The 17,626-nt window shown below is 41.2% G+C and overlaps 1 protein-coding gene across 7 annotated transcripts in view; it reads left to right on the forward strand.

Moving 5' to 3' along the window:
- mark2b (MAP/microtubule affinity-regulating kinase 2b) overlaps positions 1 to 17,626 on the forward strand; it is a 52,777-nt gene that overhangs the window by 17,271 nt on the left and 17,880 nt on the right. For 4 of the 7 annotated variants that reach the window (XM_030722561.1, XM_030722563.1, XM_030722567.1 and 1 more), the window contains exons 2-14: positions 6,298 to 6,468; positions 8,065 to 8,118; positions 9,869 to 9,917; positions 10,166 to 10,231; positions 10,653 to 10,723; positions 11,129 to 11,185; positions 13,020 to 13,256; positions 14,332 to 14,451; positions 15,381 to 15,483; positions 15,653 to 15,765; positions 15,918 to 15,992; positions 16,220 to 16,277; positions 16,574 to 16,725. In XM_030722561.1, the coding sequence (XP_030578421.1) occupies positions 6,298 to 6,468; positions 8,065 to 8,118; positions 9,869 to 9,917; positions 10,166 to 10,231; positions 10,653 to 10,723; positions 11,129 to 11,185; positions 13,020 to 13,256; positions 14,332 to 14,451; positions 15,381 to 15,483; positions 15,653 to 15,765; positions 15,918 to 15,992; positions 16,220 to 16,277; positions 16,574 to 16,725 (1,326 nt within the window). The remainder of the gene's footprint in view (positions 1 to 6,297; positions 6,469 to 8,064; positions 8,119 to 9,868; positions 9,918 to 10,165; positions 10,232 to 10,652; positions 10,724 to 11,128; positions 11,186 to 13,019; positions 13,257 to 14,331; positions 14,452 to 15,380; positions 15,484 to 15,652; positions 15,766 to 15,917; positions 15,993 to 16,219; positions 16,278 to 16,573; positions 16,726 to 17,626) is intronic. The other 3 variants (XM_030722562.1, XM_030722568.1, XM_030722564.1) reach the window with 2 other exon arrangements.

Here is a 17,626-nt window from a genome sequence, read left to right on the forward strand (position 1 = left end):
AGAGGATAGGCGAGAATGAAGACTAAAGAGTAGAGGGGTGTAGGAAGCGTGAAGGAACTCTGAGGAAATGCGCTTCAGTTGTAAAGGCCAGTGTTTGCCCCCAGAACTAGTTCAGGATGTGCTATCCAAGCAGAAATCTACAGCGATTGTAGCTGTTTAGAGCAGCCACAGTCCAAAGGCCGAGTGAAAAGTCAGTCAGTGTAGATGTGATACTGTTAAAAAGCCCAGCTAATTGTGCACATTCATACTCTGTACTTGGTGGTTCACATGAAAAAGGCCACAAGCACAGTAAACAGGTAACGAATGTAGTACGATGCCCAGGTCTCTCTCTTCATCTGGGTGTGAATTTCACATGGTGTCACCCTCACGTTAAGTTTCATACTTCACACTGCCTTGGTTAGCACGTCTAGGATATTTTAAATATGCTTTAATATTCTTCTGACTTCTGTTTTTTTATGGGTCAGTTTCTGTTTAAAGTATCAAACAACATGGTAACAGCAGGGTGCACACTAGCCTTTTGAAATCTCTCACACTTACATTAAAACAATAATGTTAATGTTTGTGGGTAGGTGCTCACCTTGCAACCGGAAGGTCACTGGTTCAAGTCCCCGTTTGAGCGCATGCTGTCATTGTGTCCCTGGTCAAGACACTTAACCCACATTGCCTAAGTGTGAATGTGGTTATGTGGTTGGTGTTTGGTGGTGGTCGGAGGGGCCATAGGCTCGAATTGGCAGCCATGCTTGTGTCAAACTGCCCCAGGGCAGCTGTGGCTACATTAGTAGCTTACCACCACCAACTGTGATTGAGGTGTGAATGAATAGTGCATGAAATTGTAAAGCGTCTTTGAATACCTTGAAAAGCGCTATATAAGTCTAATGCATTATATTATTATTGTTGTTGTTTTTGTTGTTATTATTATTAACTAGTGTTAATAAAGAAATCAGAATAATCCTCACAACTCCAGAAGATTGTACAGAGTTGCTCTTTCACACATAGATTGTTCATCAAGCTTGGGCTCACCTGAAATACTGTTTTTTAGAAAGGTGCTGGCCCTTGAATCTAACAGCATAGCCACTTGCTCACCTCGACTTACGTGGACAGTTGCATTGTAGCAGGGAGCTGGCAGTTCAGCATTTAGACATTTCCATTCTCACAAGAGTTGAGGGCTGTAGCAGATGTGTGAAAAGGGCTTAAAAGTGTGGGAAAACATCTTAATGATAAATTGTTCAGGCGTAACCTTATAATCATCTAGATTTTTCCTCGCCTACAACAGGAAAACCTAAGGAGTCTCACTGCCACACACTAAACTTGTGCCATTTGCAGTCTCACAGAGTTCATTGTGTGCTTGCTGTTTAGTCAAAAAAGTTGCCACCCAGAAATTAAACGGCGTGAACGGCTCCTGCTGCTGTCGCTCTAGCCCGCACAAATTGTCATTTCCTTTACTGCTCAGTGATCGTAATTACAAACCTATCCCAAATTTGCATTGTCACTGTAGTGACCCCAAAATGTGCACAGCTGAACAGCGGCACAGTTGGGGTGCTGCTGTGCTGCAGCTGTGTTCAAGATGCAGTTTCCATTGGATTCACAGAGCATTTCCTCCCTGATCGCTCCTCTATCGCTGGATCTCCACATGTGCATCTTTAACAATTTGGTTCTTTTGTTAAATGCAGGGGGGGGGGGGGTTTCCCGATGATATTGTGGAAATTCCAAGTTTGCCAAAGTAGTTCTTGCCTGTAGCTGGTTTTTCAAGCATGTTTCTGTGCAGCAGTTTTGAATTTTATTCTAGCAGCCTTGATTGTTAATTCATTGCACCTGTGTGAGGTAATGGTTTAGTTGTCAAGGTTACAGGGCAGCTGTCCACTTGTTGTTTGCGACATAAGCCATTTCCGGGCCCAAATTCTTCCTGATAGTAGCTACAGAGCTATGGTTAGGCTAATTACACATGAACACATTAGCACAGGGAACATGCAGGATGAAGGTTAAATTGATCTCAATAAGAGATCATGTGACAGGAAGAAGACACAGAAAACAGACAAAATATCTGAGACGACCTTATCCACAGCACAAGGTTAGTCATTCTAGGTTGCTGTGTGATTAAAATCCTGATCCTAAGCTTAGTGTGCACACTGAAATCTTAGATTGCTTAATAGTGATTATTTTCTGAAGTGTTCAAATATTTGATGTCTGGAACACCATGATAAACCCCCCCCCCCCCCCCCCCCCCCCCTCTCTGCAGTAGTTGATTGTAATGCAGTCTGTTTGTGTGCAGTTGTCATTTATTTATTTAACACTGAACGGTTGATTTGTCATCTTAGGCATTGTTGACAGTGACAGCTTTACCTGTCAGTCTGGCAGGAAAATGCAGTTTTTTTATATCCTCTGCAGTAAAGCTAAAGCACAAGTGATTGATTTGTACAAATAGCTCAGCCATGGAAACATATTGTTTCCTCTCTGTTAAAGCAGATTATTAATTAAAGCTGAAAGTGCACTGAGAGAAAAGGCCACAGAGACACAATTTCATATGTACACGTTGGCTATTTTCAAATAAGAATAAGAACTGTTCTCAACTGTTATAACAAACCCAAAAGGATGGCCTGTCACTTTATTGGAAACTCTTGAAAGGCTGAGGGCAAACTATGACCTGCAGGCACTATTTTGGACAGTAGTGTTCTAGTGAGATCAACGCAAAGCTGAGTGACAGAGGGAGTTGGGTTGCATTGACCTCTATGAGGACAGCCCTAGCTGGTGTAGAAATCGGCTTTGTACGGGTAGATTGGGCCTCATTGTCTCAAGTAGAGCCCACACTGGACATTTTGTCTGTCTCCCTCTCCCACATGTTCCAAAAATAAAAATCATTTGCTTCACCCCTCACATAAGAGCACATAAGCCCCTTCTCCTGTCCTTTGGGCTTAATGTAGCTGTCATTTGTTTTTAATCTCAATTCCCCCGATTGTATTGAAGCTTAATCTGGCCTATTACATGTTATGCAGGTCTGCACTGTCAGGATGAGGATGCTTGAACGTGTGTGTGTGTGGGGGGGGGGGGGTGTTTGTTGGGATGCAGACATTAGATCATACCATCTGGATCAAGGAACACAAACATAACAAAGTAATCATGGTTATCTTTGTTTTCCCATGGCCTAAGATTTGCTAACGGGGACGACAGTGTTGATAAAAATGTGGTCTGTGGGTGATGTGCGACAGAACGACAGCCTCTCATGTGCTCAAGCCAGGGGAGATAATTAGGTGAATAAAATGAGGGAAAGGACAAAGGAGAGTAAATTTGTACCAGCCCCTTCACTCATTACCAACAGTGTGAATTACACCTGACGGTTTCTTCCGTTGGTATCAAATCTCTGAGAAATGTGTGCAACTCACACCTGCACCTTTTGTGTGTATTCTAGTATATGTGCGCCGCTGGTTGTGTTAGAGCCTATGTGTGTTTGCGTCTCGTCACCCTGGAGCCAGTCGTTCTCTCCTCTGACCCTGATCCCCGTCACCTGTCTGCTCAGATCACACACAGACACACAATTGCTATGACCCTTTCCTGGAGTTGAAATCCAATCGCAGTTGCCAACCATGCAAAACTTGCCAGCACAGCAAGGTTTTGTTTTCCTTCTTTTTTTTTTTTTTTTTTTTTTTTTTTTTTTTGCATTTGAATCAAAAGACCTACTTTCTGTGAGATGAACGAGGACAATTTTACTCTGTACTAACAATAAAAAAGCTTAAAATAACACATGCAAAATTTACGTTGACCTTGAATGAAGTCGTTCAAAGAACGGAGCTGATTTATAACCCTGTTTCCAAGAGTTTGGAAGCTAACTAAAGTGTACATACACAAAATATCAAATGTTAAAAATTCCTCAATGTCATTTTTTTCTTTAAAAAAAAAAAAGTCATTTTTAATTTAATACCCACAATAAACAAATCAAACAGGAGCAACAAGACTGTAAAAGTTGTGTGTGTTTAAAAAAAAAAAAAAAAAAGACAAAATAATCCTGATGGAGAATTTTACAACTAATTGGATTCATTAGTAGTGTTTATTGGGTTTAAAAAGACCATCCCAAATCTTTTAAGAAGTAAATTTGGTGAAAGCTTCACCACTTTGAGACACACTGTTTTTCAGCATATTTGCAAAAAACTTGGAAGTCCATCAACTACATTACATATTATCATTAAAAGATTTAGAGAAATCTCTGTATGCAAGGCTGAAAAGCAGTATTGACTGGTCACAATCGTCATGCAGCACTGCATTTAAAAACTGATATGTTGCTATGGGCTCAGGAACACATGGAGAATCTTTGCAAAATGGATCAGTACTTTACTATAAATGGTGCTTCGCTGCTCTGTTTGAGCACTGCTAGTCTTATTTACCCATTCACTCAGCCATAACTGCCTCAATATAGTTCACTGTATCCACGAAAGCAAGTTAAACTATGCAACGAAGGGGGGGGGGCCCCAATGCCTTCTCCAAGCCCGTGATCATGTATGCCAAGCCCTCTGGGTTAAAGATGAGAAATGCCATCTTCTGTGACGTATTGAGTGAGGAATGCAAAGGCCATGGGTAACTTATACATCTTTATAAGGCAGAGTTAATGCTGAACAATTTCAGTGCACCTTGCAGATGTTCAGGCAATGGCTTTTCATCAAGTCAACCCCTAATAGCATGCTAAATGTATTTCAAATGCATGGCAAACATAGTGGTCTGGGTGCTAAACTGGCCTCGCTGCAGTACAGACCTGTCACCAGTTGAAAAGTAGGCCCCAAATTATGGAGAAGCTGAGAATATTTTAATGTGTTGAGCATGGAGAAAGCATTTAGCTTTCAAGGATTCTACTCAAGTGTCACTTTAAAAAAAAAAAAAGGAAAAAAAAAAAGGCAACTTTATGCCTACATGTTTTTGGAAAATATGTTATTAAATTCTTAATGAGCTTAGATTTTATTTTTAACTAGTGAGCACTCTTGAACTGATGTCGTGTGTTTTTATTTACATTTTAAAAAGTCTTCCCAGCTTTTTTGGGGGAACAAGTTTGTAATTTTACGCCTGGTTTCAAATTAAAGACAGAGTTTCAAAAAAAGCAGAGGTAAAATATTTTTATCTCGAGTTGTTTGAAGCCCAATATGAACATTTTACCAGAGTGGACTGTGGTGTAAAACATTAACCACAGTGACAGTAGGACCATCATGACTGTGGCCTCGATTATACTTTCCACATCTGTGAGCCCACCAGGGTCTGCTTGTGTGTTAGTGACGTAATTTTCAGACTGTGAGTGCAAGGGGTTTTTGTTGTGCAGATATTCACATACCAGGTTTTTGTGACTTGACAATGCAGTAACATCACCCCAGGCGACAGGCTTGATGCAAACTTCAAAGAAGTATCACAGGAATGAGTGCTCGGCCATCATGCCTCCAGCTGTCTGTGCCCACAATAATTAAGGCTTAGTACAAAAAAAAGAACTAGTGTATCTTAGTTTTAGAGTTTGGCAGTTCTCTTACTGACATCTACACATACCTAAATATGAAGCAATATCATATTGTGGTACAGACTACAAGGAAAACCATGAATTTGAATCTTACTGGATGCTAGAAATGGTGTAACATGAACAATCCAGCTGCAGAATTGGCACCTTTTACAAGTTTAATAAGACAAAACATTCAGATTCTCCATTTCTTGCTGGATTTTTAATCAGTATTTGCTTCCCAGCTATTTACAGATTTTCTTACATATGAAGCAACAGATGTGGTGTTTTTCGCCGTAATGGTGACAGCTGTCAGACGAGAACGGTTTCCAGTTACAGGTCTAAGTTTAAAAAACTTTATTACAAGTTTTTTTTTTTTTTTTTTCCTCAAAGTTCAGAGTGATTTAAAAAAAATTCTTTAGCAAAGTCTGTCTGTAGTTTTTAAAGAAGTGCCTTATGCACTGTTTGTAATGTGTGTATTTGTGATATTTATTATGTTTCACTTTGATAATTGTTACATAATGACTGACCCGAATGCTTTGAAGATTCAGAGCTTGTATTTTACTTTAAAGGCGTTGTCGTCTCTGTAGGCTCGACTTAACCCTCACTTTATCTATTATTGATTCTGGGTTCTTTCAATTCTAAAGTCACTAAAAAGTAGAAATGGGCTGGTCAGTGGCACTGAAAGAAAAGCACATGAAATGAAAAGCCATTAAAAGCTGCATATGTCCTATAATTTCTGCTGTGTTACATTTCCCAGTTAAATTTCTGTTGCCTTGTGCTTGCCAAGTCATCATGTTGTCTTATGCTTACATTGTCTTGCATTCCCTTATTCTCAGGAGTCCAAGTCATCATCTGGCCGCTCCAGCATGTCGAGATGTCGAAACTCCGTTGCCACGACCACATCAGATGAACAGCCGCACATTGGTAACTATCGGTTACTGAAAACCATCGGCAAAGGCAACTTCGCCAAGGTCAAACTGGCACGACACGTCCTCACCGGAAAAGAGGTAGGCATGCGCATGCGCGCGCGCACACACGTGGTCTAGATTGGGCTGTAAGCTTTAATCTTATGCTGTGGTTCCACATACAGAGTCCTTCTGACTTTATGAACTTCAGGCTTTTATTTTTAGCCACTTCAGTCACATTCGGCAGAAATGCACAACTGTTGAGTCTTTATTTAACCAAAACAGGCTTGTCAGTGCTTCAGTAACAAACAGGCGATGCTAAGGAAACTGCTGTGACATGCTGTGATGTTGCGATGGGATCACTGGTAATAATAATAATAATAATTTAGTTGTTGATAGTGTATCTGATGATATCTGGCAGTTTTCTTACCAAAGACTGTTTGGTGTAGAAAAGAAGCCTTTTTTTTTTTTTTTCCTTTAATTTAAATTAACCAGCATGGTAAAAAGCAGGGCAAATGGCTGATCTCTAAATGTTAATCTGTCTTCCTGGTTGCTGAGTGTAGGGGAGGGTTCATGCTGTGCTAAACAGTAGGTTTGGTCTGAAGCTTGCATGGCTTTGGAGACAGTTCATCTGCTGCAGGAGATTAGTTCACCATTGTCAGCTTGAATAGAGAGGCCCTAAATGTCTCTGGCTTACTTTGAATTCCAGATGTGATGTAACACGGTGATCAGTCCCTTTAAGGGAAAAGCTGTGACTGCAGTGAGCCCATGCTTGGTTTTGTCTGTTGCCCAGTCAAGTCAACTCTGGGTGTGTGTGTGTGCGTGCGTGCGTGCGTGCGTGCGTGCGTGCGTGCGTGCGTGCGTGCGTGCGTGCGTGTGTGTGTGTGTGTGTGTGTGCGTGTGTGTGTAGGCTGGGCGGGCTCTGTCAATGTGTGACAACTCTGCCTGACACCCTGATAACACTCCATGTGACCTGCTGGCTGGTGCATACACACTCTCGCACAAAGCGAAAACAAGGGATAGTCAGAGGGCATGAAGGAGTCAGATAGACAAGCACAGCGAGAAACAGGAGTGAAAGAAAGACGTTAGTTGACAGTGAAAGACAATAATTGGACAGAGAAGTAGCCCTCCCTTTTCCGTGTCCTTTTGAAGACACGATTCTTTGTTCCCCAGCCTTCATGTCCTCTCGCCTCATTTTCTGCTTTATCCCTTTTTCCTGCAGCTCTCACTTTGAATCCATCCCATCTGTGCATTTCTCTCTCTATATATATATATTTCTTTTTTTTCTTCAGCTTCTGTTTTGATTCTTTCCCCTTCTGCCTTTTTGTTTTTCAGTCTCCCTTGCTGGGGACTGCTGTTGCATTATGAGCTGTAGGCCCTTAACATAGTGTGGCTAAAAACCATGTTTCAGCTCCGAGTGTGTCTCTCCTTTTTTCTATCCTATTATGCAACTGTCACCTGCTGCGATTGTGTGTTTATCACTTAATGCTGTGAAATTGTATCATTCCTTCTGTGTATGTTTCTGTGTGTGAGATGTGGCCCAAAAGATAGCGTGTGGATATGTGTGTTTGTGTGGTGCTGTCACAGGCTGTGGTTGTGCGGGTTTGTGTGAGCAAGATGCTCCAAACCCAATGCAGTTAGTGTAATAAATGAAGAAAAGTGTAATGACAAGAGAGCATGTGCTTGTTTTACTTCTAGGTGGCTGTAAAGATCATAGATAAGACACAGCTCAACTCCTCCAGTTTGCAAAAGGTGAGTTAGTTTTCTTGATTTATCTCTCTCTCACTCACACACACACACACTCTCTCTCACACACACACACACACACACGCATACAGAATTTAAAACCTCAGTCCTACTCATCCCTTTTCTCAGAAGTCATTTTGAGCCATTCTCCCTGCCCTTAGTGTCTTTTTCTCTCTTTCTCCCTCGCTGTCTCTGCCTTTCTGAAGTGGTCTAGTTTTCGGAGAGAGTTTTAATTACAGGAAACAAGCTGCAATTACTTCCTTTGATCGTGGTAGGGTGGGGTCTGTCCACTTACACGCACACTGTCTAACCATGTATACGTGCACACTAAACGCACACACTATCCATTCCACATACATAAGGCGCAGAATATACACTTCTGCAAATGCGGACACACACATGAGAAAATGTCAAGACGGTGCAAAAAGGTCACATGCCCCACGTCAAAATGTAAATCCATCTAAGTTGTGGACTATTTTACGTGGCGGATTAGTACTCATTTGGAGTCCATGGCAATGTGGCTCAGGCAGTTAATATAGGTTAGAAAGATAAATGTACTGTTCTGACTAGCTACAGAGCACACCTGGCAACAGTGTAGCCTCTTCAAGTTAACATAAGCATGAATTCATATAATGTTTTGATGTAATGTTTAGATTACACTCAAGGACAGTAGATGTCTTTTTGAAGAAGGTAACACTTGTAACAGAGCAGTAAATGTTTCACAAGGAGCTGCTGCTTTAGTGATGCATTTAGGGCTGTTTGTAACTTTAATAGCTCTTGATTTGCTCAGCCACAAAAAGCCCTTTCCCTGACATGAAATATGCAATATTTTGTACCACACGCAGGATTTAACAGTACAGTCTAACACATTGGCTCAGACCTTTTTATCATTTGGGGTCTAAAATTTTGATATTTGGTTACTGTGATAATTAAAAAGGCCACATCCTATATGTAGTTATGTGAATGCGCTTATTACAGCCTATAAATAGTCTATGTACTGATAAAAGACTGCTTAACATATGGCACTGTTTTTAAATAAAGGAGTGATTTTTAGGCTTCCATAAGACGTGTTTGAGCAAAGTGAAACCGAAAAGTAGGTTTTCATGTTTTTTTCCTCTTCAGGGTTCAAAAGCAAGCTGAGCTAAACAACTCATAGAGATGCTGGAGAAATACATGCACTGTAGCAGGCTTGCCTGTTCCCAGCTTTTAAAACTAACAGTCAATTTGGCCGTGTTGGAACTAATACATAAATGTTATTGGGTTTGATCTAGAAAGCTTGCTGTTGTGACTTCCTCAGAAAAGTAATTGTTTCGACATGTTCAGATACTGTCAGATTAGGCGAAGCGCATGACTGAAAAAGGCCTAAAGAGATGTCTTCAACTCATCGTGTTTGTTTACCTATGAAATCCTAAATTGTACCAGAATTTAGCTTGAAACCAGTATTACTTTGATCTCTGGTATATCATCCCTAACTGTTTTTGTTTTCCTTCCTGCTCTTGAACAGGAAGTGAGTGTTTGTGTGCCAGTGTCATTTTACCCACCACAAACGTAGATTCTGAAGTCTTTGTAAAGATAGGAAATTACAATGCTGAACGTTCTTTTCTCTCCCTGTCATTTGGTGTGCATACACATAATCAAATGATATACATTTACTCTGGAGAATGAACAGGATAAATATACGACACAACAAGAGCACCTCCCTCTACGCTCTAATGGTGTGTTTGACGCAGAACTCGGTCTGTCTTGTTTCTCACAGCTCTTCCGGGAGGTGAGGATCATGAAGATGTTGAATCATCCCAATATAGGTGAGTCACCCTGAAACATGAGTGTCACCTGTGTCACCACTCGCTGGGAGCCAGTCTTTTTAAAGGCCATGTAGCCAGATGATAATAATCCCTGTGCTTTGTTTGTCTTTTACCTTCATTCTTGCTCTTTCCTCCGCTTCTCCCTTTGTTCCCTTCTTGTTGCCTTGCCCCATTGCTCCTTCCACTTTACTGTTTCCTCCTCCTCCTCCTCCAATCCTCTTTCTTTGCTTTTCTCTCGCCACCTGCAGTCAAGCTCTTTGAGGTGATAGAAACAGAGAAGACTTTGTACCTGGTAATGGAGTACGCTAGTGGAGGTAAGTGTGTGTCCCTGTGAAAAGATTCCCCCTGGTCTGAGAGAGATTTTTTTTTTTTTTTTGTAGGCAGGGTTTCTAGCAGAAATTTGTATAATTTATTGGTAGATTTCTGAAAATTACTGCCACTGTAAGTGTCATTATAGCAATCTATTTCTGCTAGTCTTATTAAGTCAGAGTCATGACCAGATTGGTATTGATTTGGTGTGAAAACATGAAATCGGAAAAGAATAACAGACTGCCAATTGGTACTACTATCGTATCATTATAAGTCAAGTCTGTAATAAAAATGTCTTTCCATAATTAAAAACTCTTGGTTTCTTAAAGGCCAACATTCAGTTTAATGTCCCTCTGACCCTTTACTCTAGAGAAAAGTATCTAGTTCCAGCACTAAATCTGCTCTCCTCTTTCCATCGTCTCCCAGGAGAGGTCTTTGATTATCTGGTGGCTCATGGCAGGATGAAGGAGAAAGAAGCCCGTGCCAAATTCAGACAGGTGTGTGCTGGGTGGAAAAAAAAATTAAAAACTCACGGCTAGTAGTGCAACTTTTATGCGTCGTATGTTTCAAGCCAGATTGGACTGATATTAAACGTGTACAGGTTGTACTAAATCTTGCATCGCTAGCTCCATCTCAGAATTGCTTTTGGATGAAATCCTAATGAAGAGCTCACCGTTTGAACCTATCCATCCTGTCATCCCTCCTCTCCCCTGCTTCTCTCTCTCTCTCTCTCTCTCTCTCTCTCTGTCACTCTCTCTCTCTGTCACTCTCTCTCTCTCTCTCTCTCTCTCTCTCTCTGTCACTCTCTCTCTCTGTCACTCTCTCTCTCTCTCTCTCTCTCTCTCTCTGTCACTCTCTCTCTCTGTCACTCTCTCTCTCTCTCTCTCTCTGTCACTCTCCAGATTGTGTCAGCTGTGCAGTATTGCCATCAGAAGTGTATAGTACACAGAGACCTCAAGGTGAGAACACACTCAAAGGCATTATTGAATTACAGTTGGTGTCAAAGCAGCCCCCCCCCCCCCTTCCTTTTCTGCCACTCCACATTTAAACTTCATACACTTTGACTCCTTGTGATTATTGTCCGGGTGACCCTGGGAGTTCATCTCAAAGGCTGAAATGCACACATGTATACATCTGTATAGATTTCTCCTCTTCTGTCATCTTTTGGATCTTTTCTCTGTTTTTTGTTTTCCTTATTCCATGCAGTTCATCTTAAATGGTTTGAAAAACAAAGTGCAACGTGCGCACAGGGATCCGAGGCTTCCAGGTCAATTTGGTTCATAGTGTTAGGTAGATTTTTAAATCCTCTTTTTTTGTCCCACCAGACAGACTTGTGGTCGAGACATTATTATGATGAGTGTGACAGGATCCTCCTCTTTCAGAGTTGTTTTTGGTTTATTTTTGGCTTTTTAATAAAATTTCCCCTGCCTTTATCAAGGTCATGGATTTTCCACACGTTTAGCAGCGACTGATGGTTGTCATTTAAGCCACAAAAAAAAAAAGGCAATGTGAGAAATAAGCTGTTTCTGGTGGACACAGGAGGATTATTATAATGCTTGCCTTCTTTCACATTAACCCAGTCACTGTTGATCTGGGGGTTGTAATATAAAAATCCAGCACTGGCTTATTTTGAAGAAAAGCTCCAGAAAGCTGGTTGTAGACACTGTGGTTTTAGGGTCTGATGATTTATAAGAGAATTTTTCCCACGTGCAGTTGTTACGAAGTGAAAAGTTTTTGGTTTTTTTTGTTTTTTTTTGCTTTTTGCAGAAGGCTGTTGAACTTGGAAATTTTAACATGAGTCTGTTAGGATTGGCCCACTTTTGGACCCACTTGAATGGCTGTTAGAGGAGCTGCAGTTTTGGACACTTTCATGGCTTCATTTTTTGGCCCTGGAGGTTGCTGCTTGGTCCTACGCTGAGAGCAAATTTTGATGAGCGTGCAGACCTAGACTAAAATGACCCTCTTTGGATGCCAAGATTTCTCTTGCTGATGTCATGTTCTGTATGGTTGATACTGCTGTATTTGTGGTTCTTCTCATCAGACATAATATTGTCGATGTGGATGACTAATAGATATTTAATGTCAACAACAAAACATTAAAAACCTGTTCTTTCTATTTTTTTTTCCCAATCAGAGGTTAGAGATGATGTCAGTATTGTATTTAATGTGCATGCAGGCACACACACACACACACTCAAACACACAGACGCTGCAAAGTATTCAGAGCAAGTGAAAAGGAGAGCGGACCTGTTGCTAGGCAACCCCAGCCTCCTTGCTCACTGGTTCACTTCAGGCTTAAAGATACAAACACACAGGGAAAAAAAAACTGGTCGCTCACTTTACCCATTGTGTACCGCTTGTGTGCCTCAGACGATTACTCTGAAAGCTCTTCTCACCCCCCCCCCCCCCCACACACACACACACACACACACATACATACACACACACACACACACGAGAGGTGTTTTAGAAATCTGTCTGTAACAGGATATAATACGCTACCTTCAGACACGTTTTCATGTCAGATCACGTTATATTTGATCATAAGCTAGTCAATTTCTTAATTTAAATTTTTCAGCTGTTCAGTTTTAAACTTTTTGTAGCTCTGATCTTAAAACTTTCATATGTGAATAACAAAATGGCCCATTACCATATCACACAAATCAAATCTTCAGTGTTTGTGTTTCATTTCTTGGCACATGTCATATTCTGGAGAAAATTCATCCCTGCGTGGTTTCTAAATAAATAAATGTCTGTCTTCCTCTTTCCTCTTTCTCTGCCGTTTGTCTGCAGGCAGAGAACCTGCTGCTGGACGCAGACATGAACATCAAAATAGCTGACTTTGGCTTCAGTAATGAATTCACTCTGGGGAACAAGCTGGACACTTTCTGTGGCTCCCCGCCCTACGCAGCTCCAGAGCTCTTCCAGGGCAAGAAGTACGACGGGCCCGAGGTGGATGTTTGGAGCCTTGGAGTGATCCTCTACACACTGGTCAGCGGCTCACTGCCCTTCGATGGACAAAACCTCAAGGTCAGAAGGATGTGTGTGTGTGTGTGTGTGTGTGTGTGTGTGTGTGTGTGTGTGTGTGTGTGTGTGTGTGTGTGTGTGTGTGTGTGTGTGTGTGTGTGTGCGCGCACACATTACATAAGTAGAAGTCTGTATTCTGTGGGTGGTTGTAGTATTTGTCATGCTGGTTTCTCTTCCCTCTTCCTTGCAGAATGCAGAAATTGAACTGTAGAAAGGGTGAAAGTTATTATCTCTCTGCCAGTATTGACTTTCCAAATTTGTGCATGTTGATGTTGTTGTTCGGTGTTTAAAGAGAAGAGATTTAATGCTTTCCTTGCTACCAATCATTCACACACCACCTATCACACTGAGCATTCAGTCAGTACCCACATGACTCACTCTGGAAGTGCAGACACATTTTGGGTGGGCGATATGACATTGAATGCGATGGTATTGATATTAAAATGCCTGAGAAATATAATCTAGGCTTATTGAGCGTGCCTTTTGCTCTACCTCCTGTTGAGTTTTATGAAAATGCAGAGCTCGACAGAATAAGCTCCTTGAGAGCTGGTTTCATTCATTGCAGCTGTGTTAACAACTTTTACTACATGCATTAACCACCTCTGTGTCTGAACCCGTGAACCTTAATAAATGAGCTGAACAAAAAGTGAAATTGTGATGTTGCTGGTAACTAGAAACATATTCAAGTATTAAAGCTAGAGCTGTAGTTGAAATGCCTAGAAGTCCATGAATTGTATTTAACACTTATATCACCCACATACTGTGCTGCAGCTGTGATTGAATCAGAGCTTTTTGAAATGCTAGCCGGCTTATATGAATGTGGTTCCTGTTTAATAAAACTGCAATTCATTTGCAACCATATGTAATGTTAAGCTTGGTTAAGTTGAGCCATATCAGATTGAGGTAGCAGAATACTGATGAGGCATTGAGTTCTTCTTCACATGCATCGCAAAGTGTGCAATTGATAGTTGGCTGCTTCTTTTGTCTGTGTGTTTGTCTTCATTTGTGTGTGTTTTTTTTTAAATTGCCGATAATTGGAGCCCACTGTTGACTTTCCGTACACCTGTCCCATCTCCAGGAACTGAGAGAGCGCGTGCTGCGTGGTAAATACAGGATTCCTTTCTACATGTCCACCGACTGTGAGAACCTGCTCAAAAAGTTCCTCATCCTGAACCCTTCAAAAAGAGGCAGCCTCGAGGTATAACGCGTTGCAGAGCCGCATATACACGAGTCACAAAAAAAAATCCACTTTAATTCAGTTGTTGAATGATCATTTCAGCCCACTGAATGTAACGTATGACTCCTGCAGACATCTTGAATGTAGCTTGTTGCTAAGCCAACTTTATATTTACTAAGAATGGTATTTACAGCTTATATAGGAATGTAAAATTGGACTTGATGCTGATGTGTAAAATGCTTTTTAAAGACATAGTAAATACCTGTTAAGAGTTATTTGATTTGGTTGCCCTAAATGTGGATGGATGGTAACTTGGTTGGATGAAAAATATTACTAAGGTGACAGAGGGCCACTGCAAGCTTGCTGCCAATGCTGCTTGCATTGGCTTGTCATGTTACAGGTTTTCCTATCATAACAAATGTATTTTTTTCTTGATCTTTGATTGGACATGCTGAAGCAACCCTGCAAACTCATGGTTTAGTGTTTAGAAAGGAGTCATGTGCCTGTTCTTTTACACCCACTTGAGAATGTATGTGCCTGAGTGCATCTCAGTCAAACAATGGATGTATGATCTAATCTGCTTTGAGAAGCCAGTGGATCGATAGCTCTTAACTTAACCCTGCTGATTGCTCACAGCTTTTCACAGACATACCGTCTTTCTATAATGCTCATCATCCTGCTCATCATCCTTTTTCTTTTCTTTATTCCTAATGAGTGTACTGTATACGTGATCTTGAGGGCTTCATCCTGAAAATGTTTGTTAGTGGTAGTGTCTGAATTGTGACTCTCTTAATTGTCTAACAGAAGGCTCCTGGTGAAGTAAAACAAAGAAACAAGTACACTACTACTATATATCTGTTTTTCATCCTTCCCCACACTCTTTTCTGCCCTTCAGTCCTTTTTGCCAACTCACGTCTCCCTTCATCCGTTTGTTTCTGGCTTGTTCCCAGCAGCAGATAATGAGGGACCGGTGGATGAATGTTGGCTATGAGGAGGACGAACTCAAACCCTACATCGAACCTCAGCCAGATTATAAGGACCCCAGGAGGACAGGTAGGCAGAGAAACAAAAATGATAAATCTCTGCCCCCTTTTTTTTTGAGTGCATATTCTTTGTTTTGTTTTTTTCTTCTTACATATCACGATAATTTATCTTTAGGAGAAATATAAACTTAATGTCAGCTCACCATTCTAATTATAACATGGTTTAACTGTATGTGCAGACATCATGCTGCAGATGGGATTCTCGCAGGAGGAGATCCAGGACTCGCTGGTGAACCAGAAGTACAATGATGTGATGGCTACATACCTACTTCTGGACTATAGGAACTCTGAGGTTATTCTCACATTCATACATTGCTAAAAAAGCTAGTCGTGGTGTTTGCTTAATACATTTTTCACTGTGTCCAAGGCAGGTCATGACTCATCTTTTATATACATCTTGTTTTTCGTCTTTTTATTAAAACTTCTTTTTTGGTTTTCCCTCAGTTGGACGAAGGTTGCATCAAACCCCGGCCTGGAAGTGATGTAAGCCACAAAAATGCCCCCTCCCCGCCTCATAAGGTATAATGAGAACACATAATGTTTTCTGCTAATGCTTAATGAGGGCCCGCCCAGCTTCAGCCAGTGACACAAGTACACTGACTTGACCACATACATGTAACAAAGGCACTTGACCTCTTTACTTGGATATGTGAGGTTCTTAATCACACACGTAGGTCTTGGCTTCCATATTTACATCCTACTGTGTTTTAAACATGTTAAAAGTACCGTCTCTTTCCTCTCTTAAGGTACAGCGCAGTGTGTCGTCCAACCAGAAGCCTCAGAATCGCAGAGCCACTGACCAGGGTGAGATTGGTGTGTGTCGGAAGGGAAGGGCAAAGCTGGCGTGTGTTAGGTTATGAGAAGAGATGAATGAGAGGATCAAATTTAGCATTTTGGCACATAATTTTAGTTAGTTTTTTTTTTTTTTTTTTATACTGGAGACATGCAGTTGTGTTGTGGACAGGTAAGGTATAGAGGGGAGGACCTGATTTCAGCTGGAATAAAGGTTAATAAGCTGTGGAGAATGAAGGAGGGAAGAGAAGGTTCAGTGGAGGAAGCAGTAGAAGTGACGGTCTGATGCACTGTCTTCGTTTTTCTAGGCTCCTCCTACTCCAAGAGGGGAGTTCAGACAGACAACCGGTCTGCAGGGGAGGATTCTGGGAGGAAGGGTTCATCAGGCAGCTCCACCACCAAGGTGCCGGCCAGCCCTCTGGTGTCTTCCGACCGCAAGAAGAGTGCCACGCCCTCCACCGTGAGACCTAATACCCACACTGCTGTTAGATTTGCATTTAAGCCGTATCAAAAACAAAAAAGGTTGTATTCAGACTCACAAATATGTGCACCAATAACCGCTTCCTCTACAGAGCTGGACTCTTTAGTGAATGCCGTCATCAGCCATAATTTCGCACATGCTATGGCCAAAGATCCAAATAAATCCTAGTTAATTATTAAACTAAATTAAAATGAGTGGCCTTTAAACTTTGAAGGTCTCAGCTGCTCTGTGAAAGTGAAACTGTGTGGAGCTGTTGTACTGTGGTGTATGGTTGGCTTTTTGGCCATCTTGCTTGTTGTCTTTACAGTGTCAGCCAACAAAAAAAAAACAAAACAATGAGAACCTGTTGCGTGAGAGGGAGTTGTATTTGTTTTGATTTCATTAAACTTTAGTATCTTAAAATATGCATAAATATGACACCTGTCAACAAACATTAAAACAAAATGTAACTAGAAAAGTCGAGTATGCATACGAAAAATGTTCTAGAGTATTTAATGTCGAATCATTTTCGTTTAAGGCCCCTGATCACACCACTTCGTGGGACTCTGTGGGCGTGTAAAAACTTTGCTCGATTGACTTCCCTCTCTCGAGATATGTTGCACCCGTCAGGTCGACACACCTTAGATGTTTATAATTCATTTATCTGTGGACTTCGGTGACATAACAGACATCTATTATAGCTCTGCCCAACCTCAAACTGTGCACAGAGCTTAACTGGCATTGTAATGGAAATTGTATGCGTGGGAGTGGAGAGGCTTCAAACGACAATTCAAGAGGAGCAAGGTGAAAATAAATTGTTTCGTAATTGTATCGTTCACAGATAATTTTTGACGAGGTGCATAAAAATTAATTTGATGCAGGAAATTCTCTTGAGTCCTAA

This window comes from Archocentrus centrarchus (genome assembly GCF_007364275.1).
Source record: "Archocentrus centrarchus isolate MPI-CPG fArcCen1 chromosome 18 unlocalized genomic scaffold, fArcCen1 scaffold_23_ctg1, whole genome shotgun sequence".
In the NCBI taxonomy this organism is placed as follows: Eukaryota; Metazoa; Chordata; class Actinopteri; order Cichliformes; family Cichlidae; genus Archocentrus; species Archocentrus centrarchus.